General features: G+C 43.7%; 1 protein-coding gene across 9 annotated transcripts in view; it reads left to right on the forward strand.

Annotated features, from left to right (window-relative positions):
- KIAA0319 (KIAA0319 ortholog) overlaps positions 1–21237 on the forward strand; it is an 83898-nt gene that overhangs the window by 54656 nt on the left and 8005 nt on the right. For 5 of the 9 annotated variants that reach the window (XM_073331871.1, XM_073331868.1, XM_073331865.1 and 2 more), the window contains 8 exons: positions 2929–3077; positions 4672–4823; positions 6382–6520; positions 9472–9631; positions 12564–12706; positions 14365–14487; positions 18374–18464; positions 20903–20994. In XM_073331871.1, coding sequence (XP_073187972.1) covers positions 2929–3077; positions 4672–4823; positions 6382–6520; positions 9472–9631; positions 12564–12706; positions 14365–14487; positions 18374–18464; positions 20903–20994 — 1049 coding nt within the window. Of the gene's footprint in view, positions 1–2928; positions 3078–4671; positions 4824–6381; positions 6521–9471; positions 9632–12563; positions 12735–14364; positions 14488–18373; positions 18465–18803; positions 18938–20902; positions 20995–21237 lie in introns of those variants that run through there. The other 4 variants (XM_073331866.1, XM_073331870.1, XM_073331872.1 and 1 more) reach the window with 3 other exon arrangements.

The raw sequence follows: 21237 nt of genomic DNA on the forward strand, positions 1-21237 counted from the left end.
GGTGTTGTGTGAAGCGATCATCCGAGACAGCCTGCAGGCTGCCTGCAAGCTGAATTCTGTTGCCTGGCCGCTGCCTGCAAGCTGAATTCTGTTGCCTGGCTGCATGTGATGGCTTACTCACTCGAAAGTGGCAGGCACTTCAATATAAGAGGCAAAATGAGACCTTGAACAGAAAGAATATGTGCTGTGTGCTATGAATTGCCTGTTTCACTGAGAAACAGTGTTCCCTTTGTTCTCTAAAATGTATCTTTTAAAATACTACCCTCCGTTTTTCTCCTCCTGCAGCAGGTGCAAATGTTTCAATGCAGCCCCTATCTACTCCGTCCCAGAGGCTGGTCCAGATTAGAAGGCGGAAAAAACGAACTCCGGACGACATGTTCGCCGAGCTCATGCAGTCCTACCGCACTGATAGGGCCCAGTTGAATGTGTGGAGGCAAACTGTTGCGGAGTCACGTAAAGCGTTACATGAATACGAAGAGAGGAGGGACGTGCGCGATGACAGCAGGCAGGATGCTATGGTCAAGCTCATGGGGAAGCAAACTGACATGCTCCGCTGTATGGTGGATCTAATGCGGGAAAGGCAGCAAGACCACAGACTACTGTCGCAGCCCCTGAATAACCGCTCTCCCTCCTCCCCAAGTTCCATAGCGTCCTCACCCAGACGCCCAAGAACATGGGGTGGGGAGGCTACGGGGACCCGCACAAGCAGCAGAAAGCTGGCATATCCTAAATTTTTATTTCATTTCTGGACTTGTCCTTCCCTCCTCCTCCACCCCCCTAACCTAATACCTCCCTTCCCCGTCTAGCTTCTGATTTCTCTCAATGTTTTGTGCCACAAATAATATAGAATGGTTTTTAAACAATTGTGACTTTATTTCCTTTAATATATATATGGGGGCAGGTAACTTGAAGAGAAACAAACACAACTCTCACACCGTACCCTGGCCAGTCATGAAACTGGCTTTCAAAGCTTCCCTGATGCGCAGCGCGCCCTGCTGTGCTCTTCTAATCACCCTGTTGACTGGCTGTGCAAAACTGGCCGCAAGGCGAGTTGCCTCAACCTCCCACCCTGCCATAAACATCTCCCCCTTACTCTCACAGATATTGTGGAGCACGCAACAAGCAGCAATTACAATTGGAATACTGGTTGTGCTGAGATCTAACCGAGTCAGTAAACTGCGCCAGCGCGCTTTCAAACATCCAAATGCACATTCTACCACCATTCTGCACTTGTTCAGCCTATAGTTGAACTGCTCCTTATTACTGTCCAGGGTGCCTGTATGGCTTCATGAGCCATGGCGTTAAGGGGTAGGCTGGGTCCCCGAGGATAACTACAGGCATTTCAATATCCCCAACAGTAATTTTCTGGTCTGGGAAGTAAGTTCCTGCCTGCAGCTTTTGAAACAGACCAAAGTTCCTGAAGATGCGAGAGTCATGCACCTTTCCCGGCCATCCCACGTTGATGTTGGTGAAACGTCCCTTGTGATCCACCAGTGCTTCCAGCACCATGGAAAAGTACCCATTGCGGTTTATGTACTGGCCGCCCTGGTGTTCCCGGGCCAAGATAGGGATATGCATTCTGTCTATCGCCCCACCGCAGTTAGGGAACCCCAGTGCATTAAAGCCATCCACAATGGTCTGCACGTTTCCCAAAGTCACTACCCTTGATAGCAGCTGGTCAATGATTGCATTGGCTACTTGCAGCACAGCAGCCCCCACAGTAGATTTGCCCACTCCAAGCTGATTCCCGACTGACCAGTAGCTGTCGGGCGTTGCAAGCTTCCACAGGGATATCACCACTCACTTCTCAACTGTCAGGGCAGCTCTCATCTTGGTATTCCTGTGCTTCAGGGCAGGGGAAAGCAACTCACAAAGTTCCATGAAAGTGGCCTTACGCATGCGAAAGCTTTGCAGCCACTGGGAATCATTCCATACCCACAACACTATGCAGTCCCACCAGTCTGTGCTTGTTTCCTGGGCCCACAATCGGCGTTCCATAGCATGAACCTGGCCCAACAGCACCATGATCTCCTAATCGCCACATGCCGTGCCGTCTGTGTCCATGTCCTCATCACTATAGTAATTGTGCTGTCGTCGCTTCATTGCCTGGTTTTGCAGGTACTGCACATACTGCTGGATAACGCGCGAGGTATTTACAATGGTCAAAACTGCAGCGGAGATCTGATCGGGCTCCATGGCTATGGCGCCTGCACAGATAATCCTGGAAAAAGGGCGCCTAATGTAGGAGAGCAGAGTGGCAGCGGAAGCTGTGCTGTTTGGTTCATGGTAGCCAAACAACAGTGGAAAATGGTTGTCTTCTGTGGCTTTCACGGAGGTGGGAGCCCAGGACAGACAACATGGAGAAGCTCGGAAGCGTAGCAATAGCGGGAGAGCAGAGTTGGTGGCGGAAGCTGTGCTGCTCGGTTCATGATGGCCAAGTAGAGTTGAGTTGGAGAGGTGGATTCATAGTAGCAGAAGAGCAGCGGTGCACCGTCTGCTGAAAGCAGTATGGTGTCTGCACGCCAAAAAGGCGCGAAACGATTGTCTGCCATAGCTTTCTGATGACACACACCCAGAAACACCCGCGAGAATGTTTTTACGCCACCATGCACTGGGAGCTTAACCCAGAATTCACAATCTGCCGAATTCATGTGCTTTAGTGGGGACACAGAAGACCAAATGTATAAAATAGCTTCCGAAAATTCAAATAGAATAATTTCGAAATAATTTCGTACTGTAGACGTACCCTTAGTTTATCTCTAAAACAGATACAAAAATTCAAATTCTGTGAGCCAAATTCATGCCTGGTGTAATTCCAGTACAGTCAGTGCTTAGACACTGTGGTTACAAATACAAATAGATTGAATGACGGAGGGACACGAAGGGGAGAATTTGTCCTGATTATTTTCCTGTGGTGTTTTGTTTCAGTGGTCCAACCACTGTGCAAATGGGAAACATTGACAAAGCAGTGGCAACTGTAACTGGTTTACAGGTTGGTACCTATCACTTCCGACTGACAGTGAAAGATTATCAGAAATTAAGCAGCACAGCTACACTCTCTGTTACAGTTAAGGAAGGTAAGCCGAATCACCCCTTCATGTGCAAAGCAATGTGACTTATGTTGATCATTTAGAAAATGGGAGGAAATTAGTACAGAACTAGATTACAGATTTGGTTTCAAGGGAACTCGGAGAAACCTACTGGACTAAAACCAATATCTAATCAAGAGATATTGTTTCTTATATGACTGTAATATCGTTACTTCTAGGACTTTCTTTAAGTTAATTACATATGCAAATATATTTATTAATTGTTTAATAAATGTCCATGGGAATGTGTTAACCTCAGCATGTATCCTTCGTGAATAGAATAATATTGCACTCTCAAAAAGTTAGCAGCAGCTGCCTGTGTGGTTAAAATAATACTCAAACACAGGCTCAAGTTCCAGCTAAAATCTCACAGTAATTATGTGTTTGTTCATCTGTAGGACAGAGACAGAGAAACAGTGTTTTGCCCCACATTCACCCCGCAGAAAGCCCTGCTGTAGTTACAATGCTGTTTTTCTGCTGTCCTGCACTATATAACAGGAGTGGCCAAAGTACAACTCTGGAGAAAAATGCAATCTACACTTCACCCTCCACTTTACATTCATCTTTAATAGGGAGATGCAGAGGGCGGGGGTAGCCAATCCCAGCATCTATTGTTCCCTCTTGGTCTGAATATTTAGGGGCCGATTATCTCCATGGGCTTGCATCCCTTGTTAAAGATGCTGTGTTCTGTTGCATGCAAATCAGCTGAGGCCCTTATCACAAAATTTGTTTGTGCGTATTCTGCCAAGTTATTTGGTTTGTAGCCTTACCTGCCATTCCACGCTGTAAATATGGCACCTTCTTACTCAACAGAGCTGGCTTTAGTAACAAAAATGTGTTTTTAATGCTTTTTGCTCTGGTTAGCACTGCAGCACCAGCACAGCTGGGGGAAAGATCTGGTCTCTATTCCTTCATGTGCATCATCAACAGAACTGTTTACCAAATTCCAATTACACATCCAATCGGTGACACCTGTGCAAACCCACAGAAGGCAAAGGAGCTGCACAGATATTGCTGAGGGCATAGTTTGAAGACAACATGGCTGCACAGGTGCCCCTGAGGGCCTCATTTGAGCTCTGGAAGGCTGTACAAGATGATCAAGAAGAGAAGAACCCAGCTTGACTCTCAGATCCCAAGTTGAGTTTATGAGGCTAGGACTTGTGAAAAAAAATCTTTTTCTTTGTAAACTGAGAAAATCTAATCTGGAAATTGAGAGAGAATAAATATAGAACCCCAGAGTGCCGTATTTACAGGGTCACTTTTCAAAGTGGGAGCACGCTTCAATAGTAATCCTGTCAGTAATGTAGCTCTTTTTCTAGACTCTAGTAATCCTGGGGTAAAATTCAGCCCTGCCGTAACTGCTTCATTGACTTCAGGAGAATCGTAGGCCTTCTCTCACTGGGGCTGAATTTCACCTACTCCCTTGCTGACACTTTTGAACAGAATTATTTTCATTGTCTTTGGCTGTCTGAAACGCAGAGTATTATACTGTGGAGAGGCTGTGTGTGTTTGCAATTGTGTATCATTTACATCTTGCACCTTTCGAGAGAAAACTCTCCTGCTTTACTGTCTTTGTGGTTAGAAAACAACAGTCCTCCCCGGGCTCATGCAGGAGGCAAACACATTCTTGTGCTTCCTAATAACTCTATTACATTGGATGGCTCACGGTCTACTGACAACCAAGGGATTGTATCATATCTGTGGATTCGGGATGGCCAGAGCCCAGCAGCTGGTGTAAGTATTTTGAAAGTATTTAACTGGAGACAAAATCTGCCCTCTCTTGCATACATGCAAGCCCTCTGACTTCAATGTACCATGCTGGCAGATGTGCCCAGTCAGTCGCTATAGGGATTGGTGTTACATCTGGTTTTATTTCACAACTATATATTAATAAACTGGTACAAGGGGTAAATGGCACTTTAATTACATTTGCAGAGTATACTCTGTTTGGAGGGCCAAAGCAGTCATGACAGAGATGCCAAAGACACTAGATAGAGAGCTTAGAAATATGGCCATGTGATAGTAAAAAGAGACTCATCTGGGGAAAATACAAGCTAATGCGCCTGAGGGAAAATAATGTGAAACCCAGATATTCAAAAAGGAGGAAGATCATTGTAAAGCAAAAGTGCTGATAAAGCCTGAAGAATGAGGGCAGGCAGCAAATCCGATATGAACTTGCAATGTGAGATGATAACAAAGAAACCAAAGAGCTGATGATCTAGCTCAATAGGACACTGGTGGAACTCCCCCCAGAATGTTGAGTGTGGGTCAGAGCTCTTTGGCGTCAGAAAGATGGTGACAAATTGGCAGGAACTGAGGTGGGAGGAGCAAAATGATTATGGATCTGAAGGGAGTGATTTATGTGAGAATATTAAAAGAACTAAATAGGCTTCGCATAATAACAACAGAGAGTGATGACAACAGTCTGCATATAAAGGGCATAAACACCAAGGAAGGAGAGGAATTGTTTAGAGTCCAAGGAGATAGAATTAAGAATATTGGGATAAAATTTAAAAACAAAAATGTAGACTGAGTCTTATATTTTCAAACAGATGTGCATCTAAGTACTACGGTATGTCAGCCTTGAACACACAATATCCTTTTACTAGCTTTATCGAAGGTGCCCACGCTGCATGGGCATGTACACAGCACTAAGGCTACGTCTGTGCTGCAGCTGGAGGTGTAATCTGCAGTTTGTGTAGACATACCATACCTGGGCTATCTCTAATCTACTTAGCTTGCTAAAAATAGCAGTGAGGGGGCGCAGCGGTGTGGCTTGTACAGTCCATGCTGAAACCCACTGTGCTGTGTCCTCACTGCTAATTTGAGAGAGCTAACTAGATTAAAACTAGCATGGGTATGTCTACACAAACTGCAATAACACCTCCAGTTGCACTGTAGACATAGCCTGATTAACACCTCCAAAACTTGCACTGGTCCATTGTAAACCCTGAGAATTCTGGGAAGGATTCTTTCAGGGTGGTCCCTTTGTTGTTTGTTTTGAAGGTCTGAGGGCAAGCTTTGTGGTGGATTTTCCATTGCAGACAACTATTAAATCAAGATTTGATGTTTTTCTAAAAGATCTGCTCTAGGAATTATTTTGGAGAAGCTCAATAGCCTGTGTTATACAGGAGCCCAGACTGGATAATCACAGTGGTCCCTTCTGGCCTGGAATCTATGAATTCACATTCTGCAGTTAGACGGATGTACAGCTTGCAAGCCTCTGTCCTCTCAAGGAGTATAACCCTCTGCTGCTGTCTCTTTTTTTTTTTTTTTTTTTTTTTTTTTGCAGGATGTGATACATGGCTCAGACCATGAGGCAGTTCTGCAGCTAACCAATCTTGTGGAAGGACTCTATACTTTTCACTTGAAAGTCACAGATGCTAAAGGAGATTCAGCTATTGACACTGCTACTGTTGAAGTGCGGCCTGGTATGATCATTAAAAGGTCATCTATAAGCTGTGTATACCTCCACATCTCTTCTTTCCTGTTGGCAAGATACTGTCGGGTTATAAATCATGGCTCTGATTCACCACTGCCTTGCATTGTTATTTACACCGGTTTAAAGTGGATGTAAAATACTGTCACCTGAATTCTCCCTTTACATTGTGACAGGGTCGGGCTAGATGGCTATAGGAGAGTAATCGAAGGCAGATATATTAGCCCCAGGCTAAGTAGGTCCCTTTTCCCTGGGTAAGGTAACAGGGAAGGTTCCAGAACAATCAGGAACCTTATGGAGACAATTAAGACAGGCTGATTAGAACACCTGCAGCCAATCAAGAAGCTGCTAGAATCCATTAAGGCAGGCTAATCAGGGTACCTGAGTTTTAAAAAGGAGCTCACTTCAGTTTGCGGTGTGCATGTGAGGAGCTGGGAGCAAGAGGCGCTAGGAGCTGAGAGTGAGAACACGGACTGTTGGAGGACTGAGGAGTACAAGCATTATCGGACACCAAGAGGAAGGTCCTATGGTGAGGATAAAGAAGGTGTTGGAAGGAGGCCATGGGGAAGTAGCCCAGGGAGTTGTAGCTGTCGCACAGCTATTCCAGGAGGCACTCTAGACAGCTGCCTGCCACAGGGCCCTGGGTTGGAACCCAGAGTAGAAGGCGGGCCCGGGTTCCCCCCAAATCCTCCCAACTCCTGGTTAGACACAGGAGGAGTCGACCTGGACTGTGAATTCAGAAAAACGGCCAGGCTGAGGGCTGCTGTGAAGCTCCAAGGCGAGCAAATCCACCAATAAGCACAAGACCCACCAAGGTAGATCAGGAACTTTGTCACAACGTGCATTGGTGATACTGTTGTACGTCCACTTTGCACAGGTATAAATGCTTGCATCCTTTTTAGTCAGTGGAGAATCAGGCCCCATAGTTTAAAAAAAGTTGCCTTATTGATTATATTACAGGTAACAGGTTTTGTTTTTTAAAACTGAAAGACGTATCTATATTACTTATTTTCCATTATTTGTTTCAATTCTGCATTTCAATCATTTTGGACAATGCAAAGAGACCATTCACTTTTATTTTTAGTCACTTACCACTCAGTTACACTTCCTGGTTCTAATGTCCAGTTGCAATGTTTGGGTGAAAAAATGCTTCCACGGAATCTTCATTTGCTTAAATAAGATTTCTTTTCTATTGGAATGTTTCCTCTTGGTTTTAAGATGACAGGTTTCAGAGTAGCAGCTATGTTAGTCTCTTTTTGCAAAAAGAAAAGTACTCCTTTTCTTCTTGGTTTTAAGTTTTTTGTAAAACTTATTTGGGAATGGATAGTTTTGTGATGAAGGCCTGGGGCGGATATTTGGGAGATCTTAATTCTAATCCTGGTTCTGCCACGGATTTCCTGTGTGATTGTGGCCAAGTCACTTAGCCTCTATGCCATGTGTTCTTCATCTGTACAATCAGGATAATACTTATGTCCCTGGGTTGCTGTGAGGCTTGTGATGTTTGTAAAGCTCCATAGAAGGGCAAAATATTATTACCTATTTTGTTCATTTCCTCTGGGGCACCTGGCATTGGCCGCTGTCGGAAGACAGGATACTGGGCTAGATGGAGCTTTGGTCTGATCCAGTATGGTCATTCTTATGTTCTTATTATATTTAACAAAACCTACAATTACCGAGTTAAATTTGCCTCTAAAATGTGTCTAACTTTTCTGTCCCAAGTTTATGTTCCTCATTTAGACTCACTTGAACACATGCTGTCCCAGTAGTGATGGATTTAAGCACATGCTTAATTGCTTTTCCTGACTCTGGGCCTTAAAGACTGATAAAACCCTCCCTAAATGCGGTCTCAGGAGAAGGTGACATCAGGGTTTTTTTTACATGGATGACATATAAATGAGTGTGAGTTCACTCTCATGTTTTAAAGCATTGAACTCAAGCACTATGACTTAACTCAGTGACTTTCAACCTTTCCAGACTACTGTACCCCTTTCAGGAGTCTGATTTGTCTTGCCTACCCCAAGTTTCACCTCGCTTACAAACTACTTACTTATAAAATCAGACATAAGAATACAAAAGTGTCACTATTACTGAAAACTTGCTGACTTTCTTGTGTTTACCATATAATTATAAAATAAATCAATTGGAATATAAATATTGTCCTTACATTTCAATGTATAATACATACAGCAGTATAAACAAGTATATAGTATATAGAGCAGTATAAACAAGTCACTGTCTGCATGAAATTTTAGTTTGTACTGACTTCGCTAGTTCTTTTATGTAGCCTGTTGTAAAACTGGGCAAATACTTAGATGAGTTGATGTACCGCCTGGAAGACCTCTGCGTATCTCTAGGGCTACACGTACCCCTGGTTGAGAACCACTGACTTAACTGACTGGGTCTGGTCTCTTTATACATGAGCAACCCCTGCAGGACAGCTGGTGAAGAATCATAGAATCATAGAATATCAGGGTTGGAAGGGACCCCAGAAGGTCATCTAGTCCAACCCCCAAGAGACTTGGCATTAGCTGTAAAGGTTCGTTGATTCTCATTCCTGTATGTAGAAACAGTGCTGGATTGTAACCAACTGGAGTAGAGGGTAATGAAATAGAAACTTAGATATTCTGGTATGTTTCAAAATTAACTAAGTACCCTTCCAAATTACCTTCCCTTATAGCGATCAAGGGTAGGGGAACCTGGGTTACTAAGCACACCCTTCAGTCAATACTGAAATATTTGCAAAAAGAAAAGGAGTACTTGTGGCACCTTGGAGACTAACCAATTTATTTGAGCATAAGCTTTCGTGAGCTACAGCTCACTTCATCGGATGCATGATGCCACAAGTACTCCTTTTCTTTTTGCGAATACAGACTAACACGGCTGTTACTCTGAAACCTGAAATATTTGCCTGTCTCTGAAAAAACAGTGTGTTTGTTTTCTCAGACCCTAAAAAAAATGGTCTGGTGGAGCTGATTTTGCAAGTGGGAGCTGGCCAGCTGACTGAGCAACAAAAGGACACCCTGGTGAGACAGCTAGCAGTGCTGCTGAACGTCTTGGATTCAGACATCAAAGTTCAGAAGATACAAGCCTATTCAGATTTAAGGTATTCAGATATCAGGATGTGTGGGATTATGGAGGTGACAGCTCCCCTGTGACATCCTAAAAGAAAAGTTAAAATATTGTGATAGATGCTAACAGGTTGCGTGTTAGGGGTCACTTGTGTATAAGTACCTAGGGAAACTACGGTATCTGCACTCAGAAAGTCATTAAAGGATATTGTGCAGCTTAAAGCACTCTTCTTTGTCTGGGCTGTTAGACCTTTCTGAGTTTCTTTTGCGTTGCAGAGAAGCCGCACAAAATTGTCACATCGTCTTTTCCAAATCTTGCAGTCCAAGGGGGAGTATTGGACTAGGGGCTTCCCAAGTGAAAAGTGATGAGGCTGAGGGAGGGAAAGGAGCATCAGTGAGAGAGGCAGCCCAATGTAGTTGCTTCTTGGGACAGGGCAGTTGAGCTTTATGTGAGCTTTTTGCAAAAGCGAGATGTCTATATGCCATTTTTTACTACCTCTGTGCAAGGAAATAGGACTTGTATACATTTTATAAATAAATAAGCTACACTGAGGCCAGATCTACATTAGAAACTTTTGCTAATTAAGCCATGTCAGTTAGGGGTATGGTCTTCTTTGTGTGTGAGAACATTTCTATACCAGCAAAAGCCTTACTATAGGTGCAGTCATGCTGGCATAAAAGTGCTTTTGCCAGTATAACTTATTTTGCTTGAAGAATGGATATAAGTTATACCAGCAAAATACTATAAGCAGATTTTCCTTTCAAGATGGCTTTTTAACTGACAGTATTTTGTGGGGCTGCAGGATGGCAGCAGTTAGATTTCAAAAGACAATTTTTACTTTTCAAAACTAGTAAATGAGCTTTGTGATTCTTCTTGACTCTGCCAAAGCTCATAACTAGTAGCTTTTTGTGCAGCTGCATGGAAGAGTAAAGAGAAGTTGAGAGAGATTTCCCTGGAGCATATGCTTTAGCAATATTAGTTCTTCTACGGGTGGTAAAATCCCTGAAGTAGGAATCTGGAACTCGAGAACCTCATTTTAAAAAACCTCCCTGCAGACACTTCTTTTGCATCTTTCGCTCTATTTCAAAGAGACTGCATTTATTTATCTTGATGTCTTTGTTTCATTTACTGTCTTTGTCCTTCCAAAGGCTAGATGGAGTGAGACAGAGAGACTGTCACAATAAGCAAATGTTTCTTTAAGCAAATGTACTTGTCTGGGCCAGGTCTGTGTGATCAAAGCTTCTTTTTGTTTCCTCTCTCAACTGTTTGATGCCCCGGGTGCTTTAGATGCTTTTTCACAATCAGTATTGGGGACCCCTGGGTAAGTGATGAGCAGAAGGTCACTGAGCATGCTCAGCAGTCTACCTGGCTTCTGAGTAGTATGGAGAAGTGTGTATATAGGGCCCTACCAAATTCACGGTCATAGGATTTTAAAAATCATTAATTTCATGATTTCAGCTATTTAAATCTGAAATTTCAGTGTTGTAATTGTAGGGGTCCTGACCCAAAAAGGAGCTGTGGGGGGGGGACACAAGGTTATTGTAGGGAGGATTGCAGTACTGCTACCCTTACTTCTGCAAGGCTGCGGGCAGTGGCGGCTGCCTTCAGAGCTGGGCAGCTGGAGAGCGGCGGCTGCTGGCCGGGAGCCCAGGTCTGAAGGCAGAGCCGCCGCCAGCAGCAGCACAGAAGTAAGGATGGCCTGGGTATGGTACCGTCACCCTTACTTCCTCACTACTGCCTGCAGAGTTGGGCTCTCGGTCAGCAGCCGCCACTCACTGGCTGCCCAGCTCTGAAGGCAGCAGCGCAGAAGTAAGGATGGCCTGGGTATGGTATTGCCACCCTTACTTCTGTGCTGCTGCTGGCAGGGCACTGCCTTCAGAGCTGGGTGCCCAGCCAACAGCCACCATTTGCTGGCTGCCCAACTGTGAAGGCAGCACAGAAGTAAGGGTGGCAATACCACGAGCCTCCTAAAATAACCTTGCGATCCCCTCAGCAACTCCCTTTGGGTCAGGACCCCCAGTTTGAGAAATACTGGTCTCCTCCATGAAATCTGTACAGTATAGGGTAAAAGCACACAAAAGACCAGATTTCACGGGGGAAGACCAGATTTCACAGTCTGTGACGCGTTTTTCATGGCCATGAATTTGGCATGACTCTACATATATACAATGGATGCATTTGAGTGGCAGATTCAGAGCAAAAAGACTGGAAATGGTTGCACACAGCCGAGCCTACCACAGATTTCTGTGTAGCTTGCACATCTACTGAGACCTGACAATGCAGTTGATGGAATCTATTCAGATGACTAGTCTTTCAACTATCTTCCTAAATTAATTAATTGATTTTTTTAAAATCATTTTTGGCATCTATTCAGAGCTCTATGCACCTCCCAAAATTTAAAAATACACTATTAGAAAATGTAATAACATCACTACAATATTTCAAATCCCAATGACTAATTTCCAATTAAAAGACTCTCTCTTTCCCTCCCCTCCCCCGCAAAAGAAAACCCCAAAGCATCCCATCAAATGCAGCATAACATGACACAATGATTTTAGATGGGCTCTCTCTTAATTGCCAATCCCCCAGTGCCCTGATCCAGTCTTCTCATTGACTGCAGTGGGTGTTGGATCAGACCCTAGATGCTTGTGGGAAAGGGTGTGGGGGCTTTGCAGTGCGCCTGGAAGTTTAACAAATGGGAAGACGAGGGAAGGAAGAGTGTGTCCCCCTCTCCTCCGCTTTCTCCCATGAAGCTGAGGAGCTAGAGAACTGTTACTGCTCCTGAACTGCATGGTAGTGCAATGGCCATGTCACTGGGATGAATTTGGTTAACCCAGTGGCAGATTAAATAATATCTATACACCAAACTTCTAATTTCCAGAGTATGGGCTCTTACAATCAAATTGAAAAATATTAGCTGCTTGGACATCATCAATCTTAATTTTGTTTGTGCGTTTTCTCTGCAGCACAGCGGTTGTATTCTATGTGCAGAATGGGCACCCTTTCAAAGTAATAAAGGCTTCAGATGTCGCACGGATGCTGCATGTGCAGCTGCGAAAGGAGAAGGCTGACTTCCTGCTTTTTAAAGTTCTGCGGGTTGACACAGCTGGTATGTTCTGCCTGCTGCTTCCTATTTCGTGAGTTTTACAGCCATCAGAATGTTAATTAGCATAGGCAACATGGTATACAGTGTGCCGGAGCTTCCTCTCTACACAGTTCTGCATTTGGTTTTCTGAATGATGAAGCTGATAATGCCTGAAATATCTGGTTATCTAGGGCAGATTTTTGCCCGTTACTTGCTTTCCTTTTAAAGATACAAGTGGCAAAGAGTATGATGGCTGTCAATCATTTTGTAAACTAAGACTCATTGCTGTATACTAGGAAATGTACCATGTTGGGAAACCATGTTGTAACACTATACTATCCCAGTGGTGATATAATACTGTTTGTTCTTACTCTGGATGGGACAAACCATGCTGTAACCATAATATAGAATTTGTGTTATATCCCTGGTTCCTTTGAGGTTATTACACTGTTCCCCAACAGGATTATAATATGATTCGTTCCTACCTCCCCAAGCAAAATGGTCAGGCCATCATTGTATTATAACGCAGTCCCCTAATGTGGTAAATAGTCTAGTGTAGACAGGCCTCTCGTATTTCTTCATAATGAGAGATCTTTTCATAATGATGGTTGGGCTTTCAAGTCAAGTTTTAATCTGCTGTAAAGTTGCAGTGCTGCTGGGAATTAGAACACTTCATGACACTGGGACATTACAGATCTGAATTTGTTATAATTTATAGCCAAAGGGGAGTTTTTTGCTGAGGATCAGAATTCAAGGGGAGAGATATAAGCTGTAGCTCTAAAATAGTCATTTATTAATAGGGTTTATTTTTGAATTTACTCCCTGAGGAAAAAACTACAGCTGTTATACTGTAAAAATTAAATGGTGTTTTTTTTCACTTTGAAATAGAAGAAAACTGAAGGTATAATTTTCAAATTTGCAGTCACTTACTTTTTATTCACATAGCAGGTTTTAAGGCAAAAGAAAGCCGCTGCAAGTTTTATGTATTTTTTTGGAAAGTAATTTATTTTGACTGTTCTACATTTTGATAAAATGCACACAACCCACTACCTCTTGGTGCATTTACAATGATTAAAACTTAAGTATGTGAATGCTGTACCCTAAGGAGTTTTGATGCTACATTTATTTCAGGTATTTGTATGATGATCATTATGGTGGTATCTGGGAACATTAATATTTCTCAAGTACTCCGGTATTCTGGAGAATATACACCATAGAAATACCAAGAAATAAAACATAAACAAATAAAACTGAACTCCTTGACTCAGGTCGATCTCCAGGTCTAGTGTCAGTAAATTAACTTTGGCTCGCTGGCTGGCTATTCAGTTGGATAATATATTTTCATCTTTCCGATCTCGCCCACCAGCCTGTGCCTTTAAAGTAAATCTTCCTAACTCAGACCACCCCACAAATGACTGGAAGATTAGGAACCAGCAGTGGTTCAGTTTATTAATAAAAGCAACGGTTTGGGGTACATATGTCTACCAATGATTCATGGAAACACATCAGTGTAATTTCCACTGTTCGATTTGTAAGTGACCTTTTCATTTGTCAGTCTCTGCACTGGAGTTGTGGGCCAGGAAATGCACCATGCACCACTCTCACGTTAGTGCCTCAACAGAGTGTGCATTACAAGTTGCCCTTTTACACTGTAATTATCTTCACCTTCATTTTATTCTTAGTCTGCCTTTTAAAATGCTCTGGACATGGTCACTGTGACCCCATCACAAAGCGTTGTATTTGCTATCAACTGTGGATGGAGAACTTGATACAGCGTTACCTAAATGATGGAGAGAGTAATTGTGGTGAGTTTTGATGGTATTGTGTGGTATGTTCCAAGAATGATTTCCCTTTCCTATGTGAAGCAGTTCTGTAAACATATCTATGAATATTATGCATGCTGAAAGTCAGTTAACAATACACACAACTGTTCTCCAGAACCAACCAACCAACCAAGGAAATGCAGTCATATGACATGAGAGAAGCAAGTGTGTATGGGCTTCATCCTGCACATTGCCAAGCACTCTAGCCCAGTGGCTCTCAACCTTTCCGGTCTATAGTAGCCCTTTTAGGAGTTTGACTTGTCTTGCTTACCCCCAACCCCAAGTTTCACCTCACTTAAAAACTTCTTGCATATAAAATCAGACACAAAAATATAGAAGTGTCACAGCACACTATTACTGAAAACTTGCTCACTTTCTCTTTGCCATATAATTATAAAATAAATCAATTGGAATATAAATATTGTACTTACATTTCAGTGTATAGTATATAGAGCAGTATAAACAAGTCATTGTATGAAATTTCAGGTTGTACTGACTTCGCGAGTGCTTTTTATGTAGCCTGTTGTAAAACTAGGCAAATATCTAGACCTCTGCGAACCCCCAGGGATACAGATACCCCTGCTAGAGAACCACTGCTCTAGCCTGATCCATCAAAACACTTAGGGGCCTGCTTAACTTGAAGCACACGAACAATCTCATTGACATCAGTAGGACTTCTCATGTGCTTAACTGAAAGCATGTGCCTAATTGCCAGATGGGACCAGAGTGCTCAGCACATCAGCACCTTGCAGGATTGACCTTGATGTAACCACTTTTTTTAAAGGGGAAATTATTTTTATGTAACAGGCTAAGCCTAGAAAAAAAAGACAGAGGTAAAGCTAGTATAAACCTTTGTTACCTGGTAAAACTGTTGCTAATGTAAATCGGAGAAAGGAGACCAAATTTTCTGGAATTATTTTCCCTCTTGACTGTTTACTAACATATTTTTTTTTCCCAAAAAAGTTTGTCAGAGTTCCATTTTGTAACGTGCTGAACACCTCACTACCACTAACTGCAGTCAGAGTTGAGGGCACTCGGCAACTTGCAGGACATCTCACAGGCCTGACACCTCCATGTGTGAGCTGTGACCCCATTACTGGCATTAGCAGTTACATGCACAGAAGGAAGGAAGAATACGCCTCACAGTTGGAGTTGTATTGCTTGTGGAAATGGAGAAAATTAGGAAATGAATAATGAAAGAAAATTAGGGGACTCTCTGGCTGTCCAGCCCCGCAATATTATCCTGTGGAAGATGTGCATGAGAGTTTAAAGTGATTGAGAATCTTCTAAGTCAGGGGTCCTCAATGCAGTGCCTGCGGGTGTCATGGTGCCCACCGGGACTTTTTTGTGTGCCTGCAGGACACCGTGCTGCCGAAATGCCGCCGCCGAGTGCAGGCGCCGGAGAACCACCCGCCAAAATGCTGCCGAGACGCATTGCCGTTTCTCAGCGGCATTTCGGTGGCGACGCTTCTTGCCGCTGCCGCTTCTCGATGGCATTTCAGTGGCGGGGTGTCCGGCGCCCCCCACAGTCTTCTGGGAGTAGCAATATGCTATTCCCACAGAAAGGTTGGGCACCACTGTTCTAAGTAATACTAGACGTTGTCATTTTAAAACATTTTTTTTCAAATTTTGCATAAGGGTTTTAGGAGAAAAGTATAAAAATAGCTAAACGTTACTTCTGACACTTTGAAATTATTTTGGGCCAGATGGATGTTTCCGTAGATAACCCTTGTACTGAACCTGCTGTTGCTTGGGAGTTTTTGATTTTTTGCTCAGGTTAAGAGGAACAACACAGAGATAACACCTCACCGGTTTCTTGCGGATGTGTTTTGTGCATCATGTTTTAATACGATGGCCTAGATAGTTGTAGCAGTATCTACAAAATGCGTGTGTCTTATACGAAACAGCCTTGTCAGTTTTAAAAACTTGGCTTTTTTATTTGACCACTTTCACATTTTCTTAATTGTCTTTATCTCACCTGTATTACAGTTACTTCTGGAAAATACAGTTTATTTGTCACTGGTTTACGTTTTATTGTTTGACAGGACTATCACTTCTCTGTTAGGCATACCCACGGCATACCCCTTTGACATCCTATTTGAAATCTCCTCTACCGTACTTAGTTTTCATAGCCTTAATTTAATTAAAATTTTCTAGTAGCATCAGTTTAGCCAAAATACAATAATAATTGCATGGGACAGAGTCTCCTTCTTTTATGTTGAGAAATACATTACTCCTCAAGTAGTCTGATTGATTAATTTCTATAGGATCACTCGAGGAATAAGATACTACTCCCCATGAGCAAAGGTATCAGAATCTGGACCCATGTGTTTGTACATAGGGTTGCCAACTGTCTAATCACAAAAACCCAAACACTCTTGCACTGCCGTTTGCCCTGCCTCTTCTCTGAGGCCCTGCCCACTCCATCCCCCCCTCACTCACTTTCACTGGTCTAGGGCAGAGGTTTGGGGTGTGGGCTCTGAGCTGGGGCCAAGAGATTCGGAGTGTGGGAGGGGGGCTGAGCCTGGGGCAGGGGGTTGGGGTGCAGGAGGGGATGTCGGGTGCAAGCTCTGGGAGGGAGTTTGGGTCCTGGAGGGGGCTTAGGGCTGGGATGGGGTTTGGGCTGCAGGAGGGGGTGAGGGGTGCAAGCTCAGGGAGGGAGTTTGGGTACAGGAGGAAGGTTTGGGCAGGCATTGGGGAGCAGGAGGGGGTGCGGGGTGCAGGCTCTGGGAGGGAGTTTGGATGGGGAGGGGGCTCCAGTTTGGGGTGCAGGAGGGGGTGCGGAGTGCAGGCTCCGATCAGAAGGTGCTTACCTCTGGCGGCTCCCAGTCAGCGGTATAGTGGGGGCTAAGGCAGGCTCCCTGCCTTCCTTGGCCCCGCACAGCTCCCGGAAGTGGCCACCATGTCCAGCCCCTGTATGTGTGGGGGGAGAGGACAGGGGGTTCTACACGCTGCCTGTGCTGCACACGCCGCCCCCGCAGCTCCCATTGGCAGTAGTTCCCAGCCAATGGGAGCTGCAGAGTTGGTGCTCGGGGTGCGGGCAGCGAGTGGAGACCCCCTGCCCTCCTCAGGGGCTGCAGGGACATGCCTGTCACTTCTGGGAGCGGTGCAGGGCCAGGGCAGGCAGGAAGCCTGCCTTAGCCCCACTGCGCTGCTGGACTTTTAGCACCTAAAATCTCCTGGTTTGGCTTCACTAGCCTCTGGGAGATAGGCCCTGATTCTGGAAGACTCCCTGCAAAATTGGGAGGGTTAGCAACCCTATTTGTACATCGTCTATCAGAAATCCAAATAAATTTAGCACAAAAATTTCCCCACAAAAATAGCACTGATCCTTAGTGCTACTTGAGTTCCAATAATAATAAATATAAATACCCTAGAGAGTGACTGTAAAGATGGGATCCTGGGGTTTCATATTTGTTTTGTCTCCCTGATCCCATATGCTATTTTCTCAGTTCTTCATATGAAGGAATTCTTTTTCTAACAGCACACTATCATCAATCATGTGCCCTATCAGAGCTGTACTGAACTGAAGGTGCATAAAGGTACACACCTCACTTGGGTGAAATGCCCAAGCTGGAAAGAACCCAGTTTGATTTTCAGATCTCAGGCTGAATTTGCTGGGCTGACAGGAGAAAAAATATATTTTACTTACAAATTGTGACTATTTGATCTGGAAGCCTACATCTCAGCAATGATAAATAGGGACTCTGGTGATGTCATTTTTACAGATTCCATTTTAAGAGAACAACTCTCAAGTTCCAGTCAATCTTAATGAAAAATGAAGTCACACTTCATCTCATGGGATCAGTTATTGAGACAGTTTCATTCATGATACCTTTGCATATCACTCTCTTGTTTTATTTTCTAGAATGGAGCATACTCTACGTGACGGTATCCACTTTCATTTTGGTTGTGCTCATGGTAAGCTTGGCATGGCTCTGCATCTGCTGCTGCAAGAGGTATGTGTGTTATATCGTTTTCACTGCAGTATGTGTTTATCATTGTCACTGCACCCTGTCCAACCCATATAGTCAGCTTCTCAGCATTAAACCACACTGCTCTTCTCACACACACTACTGTCCTCTGTAGAGATTTCTTTCTTTCTTTTGGGTTAGATACTTATCCCATTGAGAAGTAGGACCTGTCCTTTGCCTGATGTGCTCCTTGACACACTTTAAAAATAGTTATAAAAAGAGACCATTGCTGGAACCACCCACCACCTCTCCACCTAATAATTAATGTATATCCTAGCCCAGTGGCTGAAAACATATTTAACATCATTACAATTTTCCCACTAGAATCTTCTCAGTCTCTCACACCAAGATAAAGCCATATGTCCTGGAGGTCACGTAACTACGGCTGTTTTGGACCGGAAGGAGGGAAGAAAACTCTAAAGCAGAGGGTACCTCATGGAGAATGGCCATAGCTTGGCAGGTTGGGTCTGGCTTAGGTCCAGGGAAACTAGTCTATACAAAGTATGCTAACGCTGTCTATCCCAGGAGTTTCTCCCCACTTCCAGCTCTTTTTTTTGTCTGGCTTGTTAATATGCTTTTTCTGATCTCATTATCAGTCTCAGGTGTGGCTACACTAGAGAGACCACACTGATTTAGCTACATCAGCATCACTATGCCAGCATAATCCCATAGTGTAAAGCAGCCTACTCTGATGGAATGGATTTTTTTCCCATTTGTATAGGAACTGCAGTAGCTATGAATGAGAGTAGTTATGGACAAAGAAGCATTCTTCTGTCGACATACCTGCATCTGCCCTGGGGGTTAGGTTAGCATAGCTATGGTGGTCCAGGGTGTGATATTTTGGTTTTTTTCTCGCCCCTCACCGACATAGCTATGTCAACCTAACTTTTAAGCATAAATCACGTCAGCAAGACAATCAGTAATTCTCTCCCAAGTAACATATTTGTGTATTTGGTCCTTGCTGGTGCGAGTCATTGGTTTGAATGTTTTGTTGCTTATCAAACCGCCCAGTAGAGAGACAGTTTGTTTTGATGAAACAAAAAATGAATTGTCTGGGTGTTTAGTCTTCCCCACAATGATATTTTGGTGAGACTTACCAAATATTATATTTTTTGAAAAGCTGTCCCTCTTGGACTGCTTTCTCTGACAGTGGGGGGGGGGGGAAGGGGGGCTGGCGTTGGACCTCCCAGCCTGGCATGTGGCCGGGACTGGTGGAACTCCTGCATCGAACTGGGGCTCAGCTGGTTCTGTGACTCTGTCCTCACTTACCCTCTGCAGAGTCTGAGATATCTGACTGGTCCTAAAATCGACATGGAGAGAAGGGGCAGGGACTGTGGAGTGGGGCGCGGGGACAGAGGTAGGAGATATCCTTGGCCCCATGGAGTTTATAAGAAAATGATGGCATGGCTTCCAGGGACTGGATTGTTTTTTAGATACCTTTATCGACATCTCAGATTAAATCAACCTGTCTGGAGGGTGCAGAGTCCAAGTTATTTTTATTACTGTTTATTTATTTAGATTGCAGTAGTGCCCACCACATGCTTATCAAACAGGGGAGATTGGTCCCTGCCCTGAAGAGCTTATAGTATAAAAAAGATAGCAGAAAGGTGTGGGAAAAGGATACAGCATACAAGCAATGTGATCAGTGATAGTAATGCACTTACTGTTAGCTATGTCCCTGATTGTACACGCTAAAATCCCCTCCCCATTCCTCTTTCTACCATTCAACCCCCTCAGCTTCCCCCAGGCAGCAGTTCTCCACTTCCCTTCTAGTGTTCTTACTCTTCTCTCTGACATTCAGCCCCTTCCCTCCATGTGAACAAGCAAGTAACTTCGAGGATAAATAGCTTACATAAATTCATAGGGGATGTAGTTTCTGTAGGCGTTGTGGGAGAAGTGAATCTTGAGGAAGGATTTAAATGAGGAGACAGTTGTCTTTGCAGACCAAAGCAGTAGGGGGATTCCATGCCTAAGGGGAAATCTCCATTTTGATTGGTTATGGTTAGCGATGGGCCCAAACCAAACTTGGTGAAAATCCAGATCCGAAATCTTCTCTCTGTAAGGGCTAAACCAAAATGCTGGGTTTGGACACACCCCTAAGCTTTGGGAAAGTTTTGTCCTGAAGTCAAACTGTGTGCCTGAGGCCCATATCTAGGTAATATAGAAGTCTGTTCCCTAGTTAAGCAGGCCCAATTTTGCCCACTTTCTGCATATGAAAGAAGGACTTGTATTCAGTGGTGCAGATTCTGCTCCCATTTACATCAGTATAAATCAGGAATGACTCTTGGAATCAGTGGAGTTATATCTGCATAGAATTGGTGTGAGGAAAATTGGCCTCTCTGGGTGTCCCTGTTCAGTGTATGTGTGTGAATTTATTTACTGTGCATGAGAACTTGATTTACTGGTGGTAACTTTCCTTTTAGCAGAAAGAGGACAAAGATACGAAAGAAAACCAAATACACTATCCTAGATAACATAGATGACCAGGAGAGGATGGAGCTAAGCCCCAAATATGGTAAGATTTATTTTTTAATTGGGACCCTTTTTAGCAGTGGATCATTAAATTCCTATGTTTGTCTTAGTTTTTGTTAAAGTTGTTTACTACTTTTCATAACTCAAGAACTAGGGGTCACCAAATGAAATTAATAGACAGCAGGTTTAAAACAAAAGGAAGTATTTCTTCACACAATGCACAGTCAACCTGTGGAACTCCTTGCCAGAGGATGTTGTGACCAAGACCATAACAGCGTTCAAAAAG

The sequence above is a fragment of the Lepidochelys kempii genome, chromosome 2, assembly GCF_965140265.1.
Source record: "Lepidochelys kempii isolate rLepKem1 chromosome 2, rLepKem1.hap2, whole genome shotgun sequence".
NCBI classification, from domain to species: domain Eukaryota; kingdom Metazoa; phylum Chordata; order Testudines; family Cheloniidae; genus Lepidochelys; species Lepidochelys kempii.